Here is a 20366-nt window from a genome sequence, read left to right on the forward strand (position 1 = left end):
AAATTAGATTCTTTTATGTCTTTTTGGAAGGAAATCGGCAGTTGTAATTAGGTACACGTTAATTATTCAAAAAAGCAAACTATAGTCATTTCATTATAACTTTTGTTTGTAAAAGTTAGGTTAAACAATCCTGTAATGTAATTACGAAGAAACGTTCATTCATCACATTTGTACAGCAAGGCCTCTCTGTCGCGACGCCGAATCGGTTCGTCGTCGGTGTCACGTGTGCGCTTTCAACGAGAAACGTCAATCGTCGTCGCGATGTAAACATTATCGATTTTTCCAATCGGATTTCACGCAAGTTGTTCGTGCTAGCTAGTTTCAAAAATCATGTATTAAAAAATAGTGAATCCAAGCTGTAAAAGTTAAATATCTGAAGTAAAAATGTCCATTTTTCGAAGCAAAGTGGTTTTGGGCCTGAGTGCTGTCGGGACGCTTGCTGGTTGCGCTGCCCTGCTCAAGTAAGTATCAACCTTTTCCCGAGCCTTTGGATGCCGGCAATTGATTACGAAACACCGCCCCTCATATGAACTCACTGTGATTTTTTTCTATAGAGATTGCATGCAGGGCGCCCGGTTCGAGCGCAAGGATGTCCGAGCGGATGGGAAGGTGGTGATTGTGACCGGATCCAATACCGGCATCGGCAAGGAAACGGTCATGGGTCTGGCCAATCGAGGGGCGCACGTTTACATGGCGTGCCGGGATATGGCCAAGTGCGAGGAAGCTCGCCAGGATATCGTGCTGGAAACGAAAAATCCCAACGTGTACTGCCGGGAGTGTGACCTGAGCTCGCTGCAGTCGGTGCGGAAGTTTGTGCAACAGTGAGTATTAATTAGAACTGTTTCTACGGTGGTTTAAAACAAATAAGAGCTACTGTTAGAGAGCCAAGCGGAACTTTCTTCAGATTCAGGTTCTTTAAGACCTCCTGCCTGAAGTGTAAAGCCTGGAAGAGCTTCTTCAATAGAAGCCTGGAAGAGCTTCTTCTAGAGAAGCATGGAAGAGCCTTTTCTAGATAAACCTGGAAGAGCTTTTTCCAGAGAATCATGGTAGAGCTTCTTCCAAAGAAGCCTGGAAGCAAATATACTATACTAGCTGTCCCGGCAAACTTTGTCTTGCCAAGCTATTGTTGTTTGACAACTGTTCTGGTCATTGCTGCAACGCACTCTAGATCGATTTCTTTTCTTTCACGCTAAATTTCTTCCCAGCTCATAAAAAATCAGTACTTTATCAATTTTCTTACTTTTCTATTTGATTTTCGTAATTTTTTGTACATATAAACACAGCCACCATGAATACGAATCTAACCCTGCATAAGTCATCCTGATCTGTGCACCCGTTCGTGAGTTTTGTTGCCTCAAAGGGACTTCAAACTCATTTTTATATATATACTATATTAACAATATAGGTCACTCTTACGATTTTTTGGCGACACCTTTTTAGTGAATGTGGCGCCACCAAGCGTCAGAAGAGGTACTACTACACACTAAATGCATGCGCTATCCGAATGACGTTTATTCTGTCGAACTGTCATTGCATGATGGGGATGCCCATTTCTTCTGAAATAATCGATTAACATTAATCGATTTTTTTTTCAACTAGGGAATCGCGCCACTTGGGCGGTGGCTCAAATTAGAACAAATTTAATTCTCTCTTCTTAAACAATTTTTGGCGTATATTATCGTTGCAGCACCAAATCGAAGTCGCGACTCGCGACATGCGAAATAACTTTAAACTGATAAACGTACATAACAGACTAAAACACAGAAGACCCTGAACGAGCTTTCCGTTAGCGAGTTATGAACGGTATTTTCTCCGGAAATTACACAAGAATTTTCTTGTGGGATCTCTTTAAGAATTGCACCCTGGATTGTTTTTCTCCAAGATTCCTACAGAAGCTCTTGGAGGATTCCTCCTAGAAATAATTCTGGAATTATTTTAGGAACTCCGGGATTGCTTAGGGAGAGCGTTCCAGCGTTCCTCCTCCATCCTCCAACATTTTTTTTTATCAAATTTCTCCAGCAGTTTTGAAAAAAATCCTCCAGATATTCGTTCTGGTTTTTTTTTTTCAAAAGTTCCTTCTGGGATTACATATCTCCATGAATAAAACGCAATCAGTGAAGTACTAGATTTGTAGTAATAAGCTGAATTTTTGTATAATGAGAAAGTAAATTCTCCGTTACTGCAACAAAATGGTAACTGCAATAATGGTTATAAAAAAGCAAGGGTTTTATGACTGCTAGACTGATTTGATGTTGTTTGAGCAAAACTTTGGGTAACTGTGTTGTTGTATTCTCATTTATTGCAACTTCAACAACATAGTTCTCCAAAGTTTTGCTGTGGCAGCATCACCGTTTCAATGCAGAAACGGAGAGTTTAGCATCTCACCATACAAAAAACAAACTCATTACTACAAATCTAGTATTCACTTATTCCTTCTGGGAATCCCCGATAAAGTACTTCTGAAGACATTCCAAATTTATAGAAATCTCGGAAGGAATCACAAAAATAATTCTTGGAGGATTTCTGATACTTCAAAGAGAAAACTTCAGAAGGAATCTTGGAAAGATCCCTCGAAAAATATTAATTAAATTGTTCATATAAAATCGCGTTGGAGATTTACAGAGTCACTTCATAGAGACGAACCAGCCAAGGGCTGAAAGTCTCTCTAATAAAGACAAATCAATCAATCAATCAGAGTCACTTCATCCCAGAAGACCCAGAAGAAGGACGGAGTGAATTCCAGAAGGAACTTTTGGAGGAATACTGGTATAAATCCCGGTTGAAATTCCCAGAAGGAGGAATTTTTGAAGGAACTCTTGGATAAATCATTGAAACAACTCCTGGTCGTTCTTGAAAAATTTTGGAGGAATTCAAGAAGAAACTCCGGGAGGTATTCGTAAAAAAAACTCCTGAGGGAATCGTTGAATGAGCTTCTGCAGGAATCCAAGAAAGACTCCAAGAAACTCCTATACGGAAATCCTATAAGGAACTTCTTATCGAATCCAAGAAGAGAATTCTTGAGGATTCCTAGAATTAATTCTTGAAGGAACATCAGAAGAAATTGCTGGAGTAATTTCAGTAGGAACTCCTGGGGCCCTCGAAGAACCTCTGGAGAAATTTCAGAAAAAAAAAACTTTAAATCAACCTCTGAAGGCACTCTTGGATGAATTTCAAAAAGAACTCCTGAATGAATCTCTGAAAAAAAAAACTCTAGGAGGAAACCAAGGGGAATGACATAGCCTTTTTTAATTGGAAAATCCGTATTTATCCGTTCCTAACCGTCGCTAACCGCTGCTAACTGAGCCGCAGGCGCAAGGAAACCGATTAGTCCGGAATAAAACTATCAGTATTCGAATAAACTCACACCAAAAATCGATTAAGGGTTTCAGCAAAATTTTGCTAAATTTTGCCGAGCTGAAAGTTTCAGCAAAATTTTTACTGAAATTCAGCAAAATTTGCTGAATTTTATCACGGCCTCCTCGCGTCAGTCATTCATTTTTCATTCATTTGTTGTTACATTTGAGAGCAAGTGTTTCCCCTCTCCTTTAAGATGAATGTTGAAGACGTGTTTTGCAACGTTAAAAATATTGAAAATGCATAGATTTTGTAGAATATTTAAAAGCATTTTAAAAAATAGGCGTGATAAAATCGTAACAATACTGTATTTTCATTCTCAGGTCCGGTCCCGGAGCTTATTTTTTGTAAGCACGGAATGGATGCAATGTCTTGCACTCTGGGACGGGACCCGTCAGGTGCTAGTGCAAATACGAAACCATTTGCCTGTCAAAAAGACCACTTCCGATTGGTCGATTTGACAAAAGCAGCGTTGCGCCGCGTTACGTTCGTTTACAAGAGGGCACTCTGTTGTTGAGTTAGCCGTGTTGCTAGTAATCGTTTTTCTCACTTTCTGTGCTGTTTTTATCCGGAACTTGACATGGTGAAATGAAGTGCAAAACGATACATTATGGGCGCAGTGATGTGTATCATTTGGGCTTCATTTTTACTAATTTTCGAAGAATCCGAAGGTTTGCCGGCAAGGGATGGAAGTCTGTGTGTGAGATCCAAACGAGGAAGATCAGATTGTTTTCGAACTCATTCTTTGATGCAGAATGCTAAATAAAACTAGTCAACAAGTTTTGATTGATTTGCATATGAAAAGTGTTGGCAACACTAGAGTAACCCCCGTCAGAGATGGAACCACTCTCATCGTGAATCAACTCACGAGTGTTAAACCAACAAACGGTTTACTCACGGTGCCGAGAGTAAGCCGTGTGTGAGTTTATTCGCACCCGCTTGCTTCACGAGTTTGAAGCAAAACAAAAACAAAAACACTCATGAATTTTTATTCGCGAAGAACAAGTGGAGATGCGGGAATTGCATTTTAGTGCGATTTTAATAGCAAAACAAGTAATTATCCATCAGATAGTAGTGTTTTGTTCTTTATTGTTCCTGAAAAGTAAATCTGCCGGTCGTGTAAATTCGTTTTTTCACAAAATTGAAAAATGTTCAGAGCTGCTTCGCGAATCAATCATGAGTGCGACCAGCTTCGTTAGCTCGCGAGTGAAGGAAGTGCGAATATATTCTGGCTTCTGTTGTTCACGAGTAGGATAGCTTTGCGTTTGTGTCTGCTCAGCTGCATTCCTCACTGTTTTCCATCACTGACCCCCGTATGAACAGTAACAAAAAGAATAAGAGGGCTTGTATCAATGAGCTGTCACGTCCCGTCCCAGTGCTGAATAATTGTGTTGATTTGTTTTGTTTTTATCATTAGTCCGTACTAGCCCGTTGGCAAATAAACAAATGTAAAAACGCACTGTGAGAGTTAATCAATTTCTTCTTGGTTACGCGAATCCCGGGACGGTAGTGATGTGATAGATCGGATGGAATTACAGTGACGATTCGTTCGTTGAGAGCTCGTTAGATGGGCTGTCTCGATGGTTGAATGTTCACTGGTTGGGGCATAACCCAACTAAAAAGCACTGTCAATGTCAAAATAGATGTCAAAACGAGTTTGACGTCTGACCGCCGTCGCATCTCAGCTCCTGTATACAGAACGTTTGCGCAAGTATGTGAGTGTTCCGTGACGTATTTCTCGTCACTTGCGTGTGTCTAGAGCATTTTGATCAGCATTCAAATTCTTCTACAGATACTGAGTATTTTACAGCTAAGTAGACTATTTATATTCGTAGATGTCATCTAATGAAATATTATTATGTTTGTGTACCTATATTGTAAATCGATTATTTATTAATCGATTATTTGGGAACAAAAAACTTCGACACCCCTAACATCTTTTTTCAAGAAATGTCACCTTGCACGGTAAACTAAAATTGATCAAAATTAAATTATTGACTTTTTCTGACAACAGGTGGTGCTGTAATCATTCGTAAACGGCGTCTCCATGTCGTTGTATGTGAAAACACGAAGTGACCTATATTGTTAATATAGTATATTTGCTAGAAGTGCTTCGTCCAGAGAAGCCTGAGGGAACTATTTACAATGAAGCCTGGAAGAGCTTCTTCCAGTGAAGCCTGGAAGAACTGCTTCCAGAGAAGCCTGGAAGAGCTTCTTCCAGAGAAGCCTGGAAGAGCATCTTCCAGAGAAGCCAGGAAGAGCTTCTTCCAGAGAAGCCTGAGGGAACTATTTACAATGAAGCCTGGAAGAGCTTCTTCCAGTGAAGCCTGGAAGAACTGCTTCCAGAGAAGCCTGGAAGAACTGCTTCCAGAGAAGACTGGAAGAGCTTCTTCCAGAGAAGCCTGGAAGAGCATCTTCCAGAGAAGCCAGGAAGAGCTTCTTCCAGAGAAGCCTGGAAGAGCATCTTCCAGAGAAGCCTGGAAGAGCTTCTTCCAGAGAAGCCTGGAAGAGCTTCTTTCAGAGAAGCCTGGAAGAGTTTCTTCCAGAGAAGCCTGGAAGAGCTTCTTCCAGAAAAGCCTGGAAACGCTTCTTCCAGAGAATTATGGAAGAGCTTTTTCCAGAGAAGTCTGGAAGAGCTTCTTCCAGTAAAGCCAGAAAAAGCTTCTTCCAGAGAAGCCTGGAAGAGCTTCTTCCGGAGAAGTCTGGACGAGCTTCTTCCAGGGAAATCTGGAAGAACTTCTTCCAAAAAAGCCTGGTAGAGCTTCTTCCAGAAAAGCCTGGAAGAGCTTCTTCAATAGAATCCTGGAAGAGCTTCTTCTAGAGAAGCATGGAAGAGTTTCTTGCGAAGAACCTGGAAGAGCTTTTTCTAGATAAGCCTGGAAGAGCTTTTTCCAGAGAAGCCTGGTAGAGCTTCTTACAGAGAAGCCTGAGAGAACTACTTACAAAGAAGCCTGGAAGAGCCTTTTCCAGAAAAGCCCGGAAACGCTTCTTCCAGAGAAGTCTGGAAGAGCTTCTTCCAGAAAAGTCTGGTAGAGCTTTTTCCAGAAAAGCCTGGAAGAGCTTCTTCCAGAGAAGCCCGGAAGAGCTTCTTCCAGAGAAGCCTGGAAGAGCTTCTTCCAGAGAAGCCTGGAAGAGCTTCTTCCAGAGAAGCATGGAAGAGCTTCTTCCAGAGAAGTCTGTAAGAGATCTTCTAGACCTAGAGAAGCCTGGAAGAGCATCTTTCAGAGTATCCTGAGGAGACTAAAAGATATTCTTCAATATGGTTTTTTTTTCTCAGAAAAACCTTGAGCAGCATTTTAATTCTTACAATTCTTTCGTTCATCCTCTTCCAGATTCAAAACCGAACAAAACCGACTGGACGTCCTGATCAACAACGCCGGAGTGATGCGCTGTCCGCGTTCCCTCACGGCCGAAGGCATCGAGCTCCAGCTCGGCGTCAACCACATGGGACACTTCCTGCTGACGAACCTTCTGCTAGACCTGCTAAAACTGTCCGCCCCTAGCCGGATCGTTGTCCTATCCAGCATTGCCCACACCCGAGGTAAAATCAACGCCGAAGACCTGAACAGCACCAAGAAGTACGACTCGGCCGAAGCGTACGAACAGAGCAAACTGGCCAACGTGCTGTTCACTCGGGAACTGGCCAAGCGACTGGAAGGAACCGGAGTTACGGTGAACGCCGTGCACCCTGGCATAGTAGATACCGAATTGATGCGACACATGGGTCTGTTCAACAGCTGGTTTTCGTCGTTGCTCATTAAACCGTTTGTGTGGCCATTCCTCAAGTCGCCCATTTCCGGGGCGCAGACGTCGCTTTACGCTGCATTGGATCCGAGTTTGGAAAAAGTTTCCGGGCAATATTTTAGCGACTGTGCGCCGAAAGACGTGGCCGAACAGGCAAAGGACGATAAGCTGGCCAAGTGGCTGTGGGCTGTGAGTGAGAAGTGGACCGGAACGCTGACCGGGACGGCTGCCGTTTCCTGACAGCGGATTGTCAGGCTGAAGAATAATAAGGACATTATCATCTTTAGCGAACCGAATTTGCAGGAGTGAGTTGTAGGAGGTAAATACTTTTGAATGGTTTTAGGGTTGGGTACGAAAGAGTGGAATAAGATGGTCAAAATCATTTTATCTTGATGATGAGTTAGTGATTCGTTTTAAGGATTATAATCTCAAAATGGCTACCACAATGGCCGACTTTGGCACCTACTCACGATTTTGGGCGCCCAAATCTCTTCGTAAACAAAACCAGCGCACCTGATGTTCTTATTTTAAGCTTATTACAAGTGAGCAGGAGCAGAATAATAAAATGCACTGTTGTTTGAACCTTGCTTCTTGAAATTTGTGCGTCTGAAGTTCTCACGCACTGCTGAAGCGAGATTTTAAGACGTTTGTCATTAAAGCAGTTACTGAATATAACTTTCACACAGAGATTCTCACCACATTGACATTTAGGAAGACCGTTCCTACTTAAAACAAGCGATTACCATGTTGTTTGTTTTGTTTCTTATTCTTGTATCGTATGTTACAAATTAGCACATATGATCACAAAAAGAACAGAGTCAATATGGTCTTGCTACCTGGTTAAGGACTATAATTGTTGAGTCTATTGATTGTTTTTTCCGTTGAATTGGAAGTTTGGAAATCAATAAAAGCAATTAATGTAGAATTGTAGATGTTCGGAACAGTCATCCATGATAGCGAATCTGACTTTGGAATATTGATTTCTCGATTTCCAATCAATATGTGCACGGTCTGGGGCTGATAATACCATAATACTGAAAAGGGAAATTGAAACCGCGAACAATGTAATGAATCAATATCAGGAGAAAATACAGTGCAACGTTAAGATTGAAATGGACAGGAGCCTATCATGTCTAAACTTGTTGTTATGCAGTCAGAAAACCAGATCAAATAATTAGACCAGATTAGCATGCCAAGCCCATAACTTCGAACAGATTCTTGAACTACCTAACGGCCCACAAATGAAGTGAAAGTCACCGAGAATCTTATCAAATGAAAATGGGTAATCACATTCTTGACCATCGTCGAAGAAGCCACATAAAGCAGGAGTGCCAGGGCCAGGAATCGGACCCAAAATCATCCCTTTATGAAGGGAACGTATACCAGCGATGGTAATTCTTAACGCTTATCAAGAATGTTGTTCAACTAAGACGAACAGCGTTGTTCCTTGGTTGAACATGAACCTTAATTCGCTAGCGGCTATAGGAAGAATGAACAGAGGAAATTTAGTAGTGTTAAACGTTTATCTTACTGGGACTTGTTGTAACGGAATGCTTTGACCACCTTTTGACATACACTCAGAAATAAAAGTATACACGGAATTACTATTATTTATGCATTTTGTATCCACATCTCTCTCACTCTTTTTCTGTTTTCATGCTATCTGCCGTTTAGCCTGGGTTGAAGAGAAGTGTTTCGTCAACCCAGGTGAAGCACCAGATAGCATGAAAACAGAAAGAGAGTGAGAGAGATGCGGATACAAAATGCATAAATAATAGTAATTCCGTGTATACTTTTATTTCTGAGTGTAGATCAAATAAATGATGTGGGCAAAGTGGGGTCCTCATTGTGCACAAAGGTGTTGGAATTGACAGCTCAGCTTTACAAAAGTTTCTCTCAAAGGATTCTGAAACAAAAGGGATACATTTTAGGTTGCTAAAGAAGCTTTTACTCATGCGAGGGTGGAGAAAGCATTAAAATTTAATAAACCATTTAAATTCGCTGGCATCGATGGAATTCTTTCTGTGTTCAGATAGAGGAGCATATGCTGATTTAACCAATGGTAAGGCTAGATCTGGGACATATTCCAAAAAAAAATGACTGCATGCTCGAGTGGTCGTTATTCCCAAAGCCGGACAATAAGACAAAACACACACAAACGCCCTTAAGACCGATAAATCTATCATCGGTAATGCTCAGAACCATGAAAAAGTGTCTCTCATGCCGAGGACCTGGGATCGAATCCGCTCCCGAAAATGTGAGTTCTTTCTTCGGAAGGGAAGTAAAGCGAGGGTCCCGAGATGAACGAGCCTAGGGGTAAAAGCAAAGTTGATATGAAAGCTATGCTTCTTTCCAAATTTCAATCTGCTTGTGCTCCACAAGTTGTGGAAATACTATGATTTCGGAACTGGGTACATGCGTTAGTCACTGTAGGCAAACTTGGTTACGTCGATAAGATTTCACGGCCGAGATTTCAACGCTCACCAGCTACAGCCAGGCTTGTCCGCACTCAGCGCGTGAAAATTCTGCTCTTTTGATTTACACCACCAAAACCATTGTATTTATGTAATCTTTCTATCTTACTTGATAGAAGGATGTTTGAATATCCAAAATGTCATTTCAAACTGTCAAAAAATCGCACCGCTGTGCCGCACTGAGCGTGCAAAGAGAAAATCACTGGGGTGAATTCACCCGGGTGAAATTCTCTTTGCGCGCACAGTGTGGCACTGCGGTGCAATTTTTTGACAGTTCCAAATGACATTTAGGATATTTCAACATCCTTCTATCAGATAAGGTAGGAATATTGCATTGATACGATGGTTTTGGTGATGTAAATCAAAAGAGCAGAATTTTCATGCGCTGAGTGCGGACAAGCCTGGCTACAGCAGGAGCAGACAGCAGTAAACCACTATGGAACGACGACGATCACGTTTTACCGGTGAATACGTGGGGAGGAACACCACTTTCGAACAAACTCTAGGTAGCTCTTGTAGCGCTTCTGGTCATTACAGGGTGCATTTGACAACACTGCACTTCTTATTCGTCTAAAATGCCCAACAGGCAATGATGAGATGAAATCTAGCAAACCGACAGATTTCATCAGAGCTGAGTGGTTCACACATCACTGTATAAAATATCTTGACGTGAAACTCAACAAAATATTCATCTTGAAACAACCGTAATGCAAAGTTACAACTCAAAGTTCTGCGGTAAAAAGTATCGTGATGTAGATTTATAAAACCATTTCCAGCTATCACACACAAATGAAGCAGCCTGCTGATGGCTGTCGTAGGCATAACTATAAGTAGGAAAACCGCTATTATTGAGTTGTCTAGATTGCGTGCGTATCTGCTACCAGTGCTGGAAAACCGTGAGTAAAATCGAGTCAGAAGACACAAAAAAATGCCATCGCATCGCTATATCCACTGCGGAGCGAACTGTTCGTGCTACTGTGGTTCGCGATCGTCTGACAGGAACACGAGCGAGAGGTTCGCATCATTCTGTACTGCGATGCTTTTGTGTTTCAGTGGTTCACGGCAAATATTTCTCTAATGAAATCAAGTTTTGGTAAACTTTTTCGTTGATATGATTTATTGGAATGGTAGTAGTCCAATATAATCATAAAACACCAAATTAATTATCTTTAGGGGCAAAGAAAGGCGAACCAACTGCGATTGTTTTGTGTTGGTTCTTTGCTTCGGCAAACCGAGAACCACTCTCGCCTTTTGTATTCGTGAGCACGAGTACAAAGTTTGTGTTCGATGTGAACCAAAAATAACGTCAAGCGCATGATGCTTTCCACATCTGTCTGCTACAATATTCCACAAAAGTGAAGACGAGACTCCCCCTTGAGGGGATTCACAAGCGCTTAATGTATAATATGACAGCGAAAGGTCTCGACGTCTCAACTAGACAGCAATGTCTTGCCATTTTGCTGCCAGAAAATAAAAACGTTACAGAAATGCTCAGCATCGTTGCTTTCCTTGCAAATGCGGAGAGAACTTTTCTGTCATGACACATCTGTCTGAAAAAAAAGGCAAGACATTTCTGTCCAGTGGAGACATCGAATAAGAAAACACCCAAACAAGATTGCTTTTGATTAAATGCTTTCTCAATATTGTAAAAAATCTTGTGTGGAAGAGGCATAATGAACTTTCCAGATTGGTAAAGATGTTGGTTCACATGAAGAGGTATGTTAGCCAAATGAACATCACCAATGTGATGATCGGCAATGCGCTGTAAGCGTTTCAGAAGAAAAGAGGTCAAACCACTAGGCCTGAAATTCTTTGCTTCTTCATACGACGCACGACCCCGGAATACTTCAATGTAATATCTAAGTTACGATACTCCGAGCCGAAGCTAGAGGTTCATAACTACAAGAAAATACATCAGGTTCATCCGAAGACGTAACATACACACATCCGGGAAACTGTGAACAGAATAAGCATTCCAGAACTTCCTCATTGTGAAATTGCCATACGAAGTTCGATCACTCGGAAATCCTTTGATTCCGCAAGGATTTTGTTCAATCGACTGACTTCACTCAAATGGGAAACATTTATACAAAGGTTTTTCCAGCCGGATCGTTCAGCAGGCCTTGGTTGGGTTCTGACCAAAGTCTACCGCCCATACAAATTTATACAATTTTGTATGATTGCCAAAATGCAGTCTACGTTGTTTATCGACAGCACCCAAGGGGATCCCCTTGTAGTCTTCACAGACCGCAAACGAAAGCTTCTTAAAAAGCTACCATGATGAAGGACGTTGTTGTATCTACGGCATCATCTAAATCACTTGGAGTGTCAATGGATGGTGAGTATCCATGAAATTTGACCGCAATCAAATCATCAAAGCGATCCCATTTGGTTGACCGGGGATTTATGAAACTCAAAGTTTGCGAAGTAGGTAACATTCACATGACCAGAAAAGATGTAGCTATGATCAGATAAAGGTTCTTATCTGACACATGCCAATTGGTAAGGTCATAGTTATTTCTACTAGAGAAAAGCATTATATCAAATATAATTAATTAAAAAAAAAAAATCTTTGATTATATCTAACACTTCTTCTCTGGTAGATACCATGAAGGTTGGGCGGTTGCCTATGTTAAATAATCCAAGATCTGTACTACTTAAGTACTCCATCAAACTGGAGTCTCTCAAGTTATTGTCTGAGCTACCCCAGATGATGTGGTGAGCATTAGAATCGCTGCCAATATTTTGCGGAAGGCCTTTTGAAGTGCAGTATGTGATCATGCGGTAAACCCAAGTAACACACATGTTATATAAAAGTTACGACAGCGCAAGTTTTGGTTGTATAGAAGTTTATTTTACGTTATTTCAACACAATGTTGGAATTACGTAAAATAAACTTCTATACAACCAAAACTTGCGCTGTCGTAACTCTATTATAACATGTGTGTTGCTTGGGAATGAACCGAACAATAGACGTAGTTGAGGTTTCCAACAGAAACATCAATAGTGATAGCACATACATCTCCGGTGGTTGATTTATGATAATGGTTAGGAGTGTGTATAGAGCGATTCCAAGCAACAGCATCAAAATTAAGGAAAATTTTTAATTCATGATTTTCTATTGAACTGAAACTTTGCACAGTTTTTCAGTTCCATCTAAATCGCCATTTTTCGATATCAAATTTTTATTTAGAGCCACGACTAACTTTTCAAAAGGGTGTATGTGAAAATGGTTCAAAAATATTCAAAAATATGCACAGCCAAAACGGATTGTTCGATTGTTATGAATTTTTCAGCAAAGTTAGATAGCTAAATGGTGATTTCTAAGAAAATATACACTGTGAAAAAAAATCTATTTTATCATTGAAAAACATCATTTTTGTCACAAAAACTCAAATATCTCAAAACCCTATCTTTTTACCAACTTGAACTTTTTAGGGAAAACGGTCCATTGTATTAGCAATCTACCATAAAAATTTGGTGATGGTAAACTAATAAACAAAAAAGTTATAACATTTCAAAAATTTCACAATTTTTACATTTAGTAAAAACATTTTTTCTGTGTAAATTATTTCGGCCGGAAATCGCGATTTGATGCTGATTTTATTGTTCAGCAAAGTTAGATAACTAAATGGCGATTCCTAAGAAAATGTACACTGTGAAAAAAATCTTTTTTAACATTAAAAAATATCATTTTTGTCACAAAAACTCAAATATCTCAAAACCCTATCTTTTTACCAACGTAATTTTTTAGAGAAAACGGTCCATTGTATTAGCAATCTACCATGAAAATAAACAAAAAAATTATGACAATTCAAACATTTCACAATTTTCACATTTAGTAATAATTTTTTTTAGTGTAAATTATTTCGGCCGGAAATCGCAGTTTGATGCTGATTTTATTGTTAATGGCCTTGCGTGAGTAAAACAAGCTGTTTTTATTATGTATTATGTATATTATATGTACAGTAATGTTCCGATTTTATCACGCCCTCCGCGCATTAGTCGTTTATTCATTATTTGCTGTTACATTTGAGGACAAGTGTTTTCCCTCTTCTTCAAAATGAATGTTGAAAGCGTGTTTTGCAACGTTAAAAATATTGAAATGGGTATAGATGTTGAAGAATATTACAGGGCATTTTTGAAAAGGGGCGTAATTAAATTGTTTAAACAGATGTCGCTGATGGCAATTTCTCAGTTGTTGTCGTTTTCGAACTTCCTGCGCCCTGCTTTACCGATGATATACAGATGGCTCGTTTGTCAAATTTTAGACGGCAGGACGTGCAAATGCGTAATTTTGTACACAATGTGGACATTTGGGCATAACCAGTCTCTTTCAGTTTATCTATCTTTCGGTGAGATTTCGTAACTCTTTTGAACATTTTTTTTCATCAAACGGTCTACAAGAAAGCGACTGTTCATCTTGTTCGTTAGATTATAATAAACAAAATCACTTATTAATTTTAACTTACTTGTTTGGTGTTGGTGGCTGAAGAAAAAAAAATACTATACAATTTTTAATATTCATAGCGGTAGTATTTTTTTGTTTTTTTTCGTGAGCATTGTCAGGTATGTATACAGACAAACAAACGTAACACTGGCGAAATTTTCATTGACCACGCCTTCAACGATCATTTTGAATCTTGGTCGTGGCTTTCATAACAAGAAGAGCGCCCATCGTTTTTCTTTGCGTTTGACGTTTCACACTAGCGCCTTCTGATGACGATATTGCACAACGCAGTGTTTCGTGAAACATTTCCACCAGGTGGTGATAGTGTGAACTGGGCGATGAATTTTCACTAAAATTGTTCTAGGCGTTTCGTCTGTTTGTCTGTGGTATGTACCTCTTATGCATTTGTTGTTGTTGAAGTTACTCGCATTCTTCCGATCATAAAGTCTGTTCTCTACACACTTAATTTTGATTACCGAGTTCGGTAATTTTTTGACGAGATTAAAACTGCTGAGCACCGAACTCGTTCAGCAAAAATGCATTGTTTACCTTTTCCATACGATTTTGACAGTTGTTTTACTGAGCCTCAGTAAAATCGATTACCGAAACTACCGAGATCGTACTGCTGTTATAATCTCGTCAAAAAAGTACCGAACAGGAAATTCAGAAATAAGTGTGTAAGAGGGATTTTTTTTGCGGATAAACTAGACGTATACGCGTATAAAAAAACTTTTATTATACAGCTTTTGTCTTAAAAATAAATTCAATTCCATTTTTCTTATAATCAACAGCTTTTCAACACTATCAAGGGATTTTTTCACCAGTCACGTACAATAAAAAGTATGACAATCTCAATATTTTTGATCACAACACTGGATCGCGTCTAAGTTTCAAATAGATACTATAGTAATTACGAATAATCAAACTAAAGTATCATGAAAACAACTTGTTTAATTCAGGCGGTAGCCTTTACAATAAAATCAGCATCAAAATATAATTCTCGAAATAATTTACACAGAAAAAAAATTTTTTTTGTTACTAAATGTAAAAATTGTGAAATGTTTGAAATGTCATAACTTTTTTGTTTATCAGTTTACCATCACCAAAATTTTATGGTAGATAGCTGATATAATGGGCCATTTCCCCTAAAAAATTGAAGTTGGTAAAAAGATAGGGTTTTGAGATATTTGAGTTTTTGTGACAAATATCATATTTTTTCAAAGTAGAAAAAGAAATTTTTTACAGTGTATATTTTCTAAGGAATCATCATTTAGTTATCTAACTTTGCTGAAAAATTTATAACAATCGAACAATCCGTTTTTGCTGTACAGCTTTTAGAATATTTTAGAACTATTTTCGCATACACCCTTTTGAAAAGTTAGTCGTGAGTGAATATGAAGGTTTAATATCAAAAAATGGCGATTTATATGAAATTGAAAAACTGTGCAAAGTTTCAGATATTTTTGAAATGGTCGCTCAGGATCGACTGACATGACTCCGTGGAATTCCTCTATAGCATCGATTGCGGTGTTGACAAGCTCACATGCTCAAGGCATGACACGCAAGTTTGCCATTTCACTTTTGCTGGAAATAGCAAACATCGGGTTCAAATGGTTTCCTAGATAGAAATTCTCTTTAGGGGCCGTACACAAATTACGGCACACTTTTAGGGGGGAGGGGGGTTTCACAACGTGACGACCCATACAAAAAATGGATGTAGCACACAAAAAGTGTGACATAGGGGGAAGGGGGTTGCAAAAGGTCGATTTTTGCGTATCACCACTTACGAAACTAAGGATCTTGGACTGTACCATGTTGCCATCCTAACCATAGCACAATGGGAAAAATAGGTATAAAACGCGAATAAATTCAATATCTTTGCTCGGAGTCGATGGATTCGAATGAATTTTTGACACAAGCTGCAATAATCTCTATCGTTTCAGATCAGGAGGGTGTTATTCACCGCACGATGCTTGAAATAGGTTAATTAAAGGGATTTGGTTCAAGAACAACCGATCAGTATTCAGTCACGTCGGAAAGATTGGGCTTTGTTAACGTTGAACTGTTCATCATTGAAATCATCGTCATCATCAAACATTTGAAAGCAGTTTTTTCGTTCAAAACAAAAGTTTATGCTATGAAAATATATTCACTGTACTCCACATGAGGAATATAATGCAGTGAATATATGTTCATGATCCTTGTTTTGATTTGCAGCGAGAAAACTGCTTTTTATTTTCCGAAAAATGATGACGGATGCTTGAGCCTTAAGAATCGGACAAAGGTTCCAGAGTAATGGTATAATGCGCTCATGCCCGTGTAGCTGCCGGCTTAGAATAGCACTACGGACCACCTGTTCCGGGGGTAAAAGTCCACCAAACAGGTAATTCCAATCCAAGGTGTCAGGCGACCCGTGCTGAGGGATGAATGGTTGAGGGGGTTTAAAAGATGCTTGATCTTTAACGGAGCCCGTAGCGTTGGTAGATCGCCTTTTTGGGTTGCGTTGCGGTGATAGATCTACCAAACCGAAATCTAGTGTCGTCGAAATCAAATTGGGTTAGGGATCCATGTATGTACTAACTCTTCGAAGACTGGAAAGTGCTAGTACGCAAGGAACATGCTAGAACCCATATTACTGAACACATGTTCCATTATTGGAATGAAATTGCTGCTAATGTTAAAACCCGGGTCCTAAACTTCCTACTGGGGAGAATTTAGCAGTAAAACAAGGGTGATGCTAGGTTTCCGATGCATGGCCAATATCAGTACTCTTGTTTTGTTTTCTAAGAATGTATCAAAATCGATACTTTATTGCCCCTCAATGGCAATTGAGTAATGCGACATGCACTACACTAAGGATACGGGTAATGTCACAATAGATCTAAAAACTGGTCGCAATGACAAACCCGAACAGGAATAAAAAAAATGCGCTCAATTATTTTTAGAAATTTAATCGGTTGTACGAAGGTTCAAAGCTATGAGCCTCTGTACGAATTTGCCCTGTCCTGCTCACTCCCATAGAAAATTTAATAACACCGCGCACAGTAAAAGTCACATTTGACTTTAACTGTGCGAACTGTTTTCAAATTTTCTGTGGGAGTGAGCAGCAGACAAGGGCAAAACACCAAACCGTGCCGCACCGGTGGCGTGTTTGCCCGTAAACACACCACCGTGTGTGTTCATATCACCACCTTCGTTCAGCTTCTACTGATGAACACGCAGTGCGACTGGCGAAACACTCGTGTCGGTGTTATAACTCGAGCCTCCGTGTTTCAGTTTTGGTAAGGCACGGAGGCCGAGTGTTTCCGATTGTATGAAACACCAAAGCAGTGAGCTCGGCCACAGTGTCTGGTAGCTTGGCTGCATCAGAGCCACTGAGTCAGAAGGGACGAGAAAGACACAAAAGGAGCCGCCAAGTACTTCACTCTCGTCGTCGACCAGCAGCATTTGCAACTGGTGCTGGAGAATGAACGGCACCGAGCGCTTGAACTCGCACGAGTGTTTTGCATAATCGGAAACACTCGGGCTCCGTGTTACCCGAAGCGTCAAACACCGTGCCCAGTGCCTGAGCACCGCCACCGACACCGGTGTTGAGCCAGACACGGTGCGTGTTCGTTCTGAAACACGGAGAGCTAGGTGGTGGCTTGGCACCCACGGTGGTGTGTTTGAGCATCGACTCCTCGTGCAGTGCGGTGTTTGGACATGTCTGGTGAGCAGTACGCCAGATTCGTGCAGAGGCTCATTGCTCGAAAATGATGGTACTGGTTGTTTTTGACACTTCTTAATCCAACACTTTTCAGTCCACTTCGTTTCTTAGTTATTGTTTGTTGTTGTGATATTTCAGGGATTTCAGTGATTAACGACAAACGGTGCGGTTTTAACTGAACTTTATTTCTTTCTGTGTTGAATTCTCGCAAAAGTAGGGCTTTCGTGAGAATTGCATGTGAAATTATTCGCTATGCTCTAGGGATGCAAAGTCGATTATCGTAGCAATGTCTCGAGCAAAGTAGGGCGATCGGAGTAGACTCCAGATCAATTTACTTCTTTAAATATATCCATGTTATTGCATAATCTAAATCTCCACCACAAAATTGATCGAATTCTAGGAACTAGGGCCACCGAGCAATTAATAATTTTATGCTACCAAATTTATCCTATTCGTATACTACATAACGATTACGGTATCGATTGGTTTTGTTCTTTTTGTTATCATTCATGCTTTTTGCCAACAAAAAATTAAAAAAATAAGCAATAAACCAACAGCACCTCTCTCTTTTGCGATATGCGTGGAACTTTTGAGAAAACTTCTGTGTTTCTTGAGAACGGCACAGAAGTTCCATTTCCTCGTATTCAAATTCTTCCGGGTGGCGTTTTTCGTTCTGTTTACGCCTCTGTTGGTATCGTACCACATTCTGCCGCGTTCCATGCTGCAGCATCACCGGCCGCTATTCGTTTTCTCCTCTGAAATCCCACTGCACACCACGCCGAACTATACATTCCGACGATTCTGACAGGGCTGTCGGCTACGCCGTTTATGGCTGCTTTTACTGTACTTCAGTCGTCCTCTAGATGCAATGCTGCTTGGAGAATGTGTGGGTGGGTATGCTGACGCGACATCCAGTTGCTTCAGCAGATCTACGTTGTACCGTGGCCTTCGCCGTTTCCATACATTGTTGATGACGAAGAGTTTTGTGTGCAGTTTGATCAATTCCAGGTAGTGGTCAGAGTCTATATTAACGCCACGTTAGGTCCCGAGCTGACGTCGATAATGTCGAAAAAATGTCGTTCATGAACCAAGATATCATGATATTACGATATGGAGGCTGTGCTGGACGACGGTGTTAAAAATGGTTATGTTATTGGAGGTGGCAGGATCAATGAGCCGTAATTAGTTTTCGTTGAGCTGTTGGGCGCTGAACTTTTCAATCGTCTTCTTGGCCTACCTGAGTGTTTGGAACCTATAATGATCTTCACGTCGTGGCTTATGCAGCCAACATACTTGTATCCTTGTCATCATCAGTGCATCCGAAGTAAGGGCTGCGCACGTTGATCATAACAAATTTGAAGAATCGGTCCTAGATTAATATTGTTCAAAGAACTTAAAAAAATAGAGTGGAATGCGTCATTTGATCAATCATTCAATGAGGTTAATTTGTTACAAAAAAATCAACATTACGATGTGTAAGCAAAGATTGAGCTATAAATAAACGAACAAAAGAAAATAAGATCTGCAAGCAAAAAATTGTGATAGAAAATGAAATGACGTAAAAGAGATTTTTGCTCTAATGAATATTGCTAGGTGAACGACTAAATAATAATGTAAATTATAATGGATCTTCCTTCAACACTTTGATTTTGCCCATCTTATTCCTAACTTGAAAAATAAATAAAATAAAATTAGTAAATAAACTCAGCAGCATTAGAAAGAAGATAACCCTGATAAGCATTTTGAGACGATGCAGAATAGAAAATCACTTAATTACCGGTAGCAGTCTTCTTTATTGTTACACTTTATTGTTAAAGCTCTTGATTTTTTTTCTTCGCGTGAAACGAAGGCGTTAATCGGAATGCGACCGATTTGCAACACAAATTAGAATCTTTTCTTTTTGGGCTGCTTAAGTGGGCTCGGTCGACGGGAAAATGCCATAGAAGGTCCCACTCAGATCACTCGAGCTCAGCCGGATCGGTCCGGTTTTTTTTTCGGGTAACTTGAGACGTCTCCATTCCCTTGCAGAATTTCGCACAAACAACCCAACCAACAACAACAGTACATAGAAGTAAGAAGATTGATAGCGCGAACAATGTGTGAAGTGTGCTTTTTCGGTGGATAGGATTTCGCAAATGTAAATTTGGTTCAATAAAAATGTTTTATGTGCTTGGAAACCCACTCCGCGCGCGGGGAATAAATCTTGTCCGAAATTCCTTTGTGTGGTGGGTGGGCGACGGACGACGGACGTACGAACGACCAGTGTGCGGCGGGGGTGGACCGGAGAGAAGACGGCCTTGGTGACCTTTCGGCGAAGATGATGATCACCGTGACCGCCGATGCCGGCAGCCGCAGTACCATGAAATGCTGAAGCGAAGTTGTGTAGAGTAAGGCCGCATTTTTTTGTGTGTTTGCAGGCCGTGTAGAATTTCTCATCGGAGTCAAGAACGCGGACGTACCGAACCGGTTCTGAATGGGGGTCCGGTTTTCTCCATATCTGCTCAGAAGCCGATTGAGGATGGCTCTTTATTCAGCCATCATCGGAGCAACCCCGTTTGCGGAATAGATATTACATAAATTTCAAATTTAAACATTTATTCGTTGAGGTTAGAACCGTCGGAATGTCTGTCGGAAAAAA

At 40.3% G+C, this 20366-nt stretch overlaps 1 protein-coding gene across 1 annotated transcript; it reads left to right on the forward strand.

The window, feature by feature from the left end:
* The first annotated feature begins 274 nt into the window (after positions 1-274).
* Positions 275-19909, forward strand: LOC109417066 (retinol dehydrogenase 13). The gene is made up of 3 exons (XM_062853662.1): positions 275-461; positions 555-821; positions 6687-19909. The coding sequence occupies exons 1-3, from the start codon at positions 385-387 to the stop codon at positions 7336-7338; spliced, it is 996 nt and encodes a 331-aa protein (XP_062709646.1). The 5' UTR covers positions 275-384; the 3' UTR covers positions 7339-19909.
* The last annotated feature ends 457 nt before the right edge of the window (positions 19910-20366 follow it).

This window comes from Aedes albopictus, chromosome 2, assembly GCF_035046485.1.
Source record: "Aedes albopictus strain Foshan chromosome 2, AalbF5, whole genome shotgun sequence".
In the NCBI taxonomy this organism is placed as follows: domain Eukaryota; kingdom Metazoa; phylum Arthropoda; class Insecta; order Diptera; family Culicidae; genus Aedes; species Aedes albopictus.

Coding starts and splice junctions, on each gene's coding strand:
- LOC109417066 (XM_062853662.1), top strand. CDS start 385: ATGTCCATTTTTCGAAGCAAAGTGGTTTTGGGCCTGAGTGCTGTCGGG. Junction 462..554: donor GGTTGCGCTGCCCTGCTCAA/GTAAGTATCAAC, acceptor TTTTTTCTATAG/AGATTGCATGCAGGGCGCCC. Junction 822..6,686: donor GTGCGGAAGTTTGTGCAACA/GTGAGTATTAAT, acceptor ATCCTCTTCCAG/ATTCAAAACCGAACAAAACC.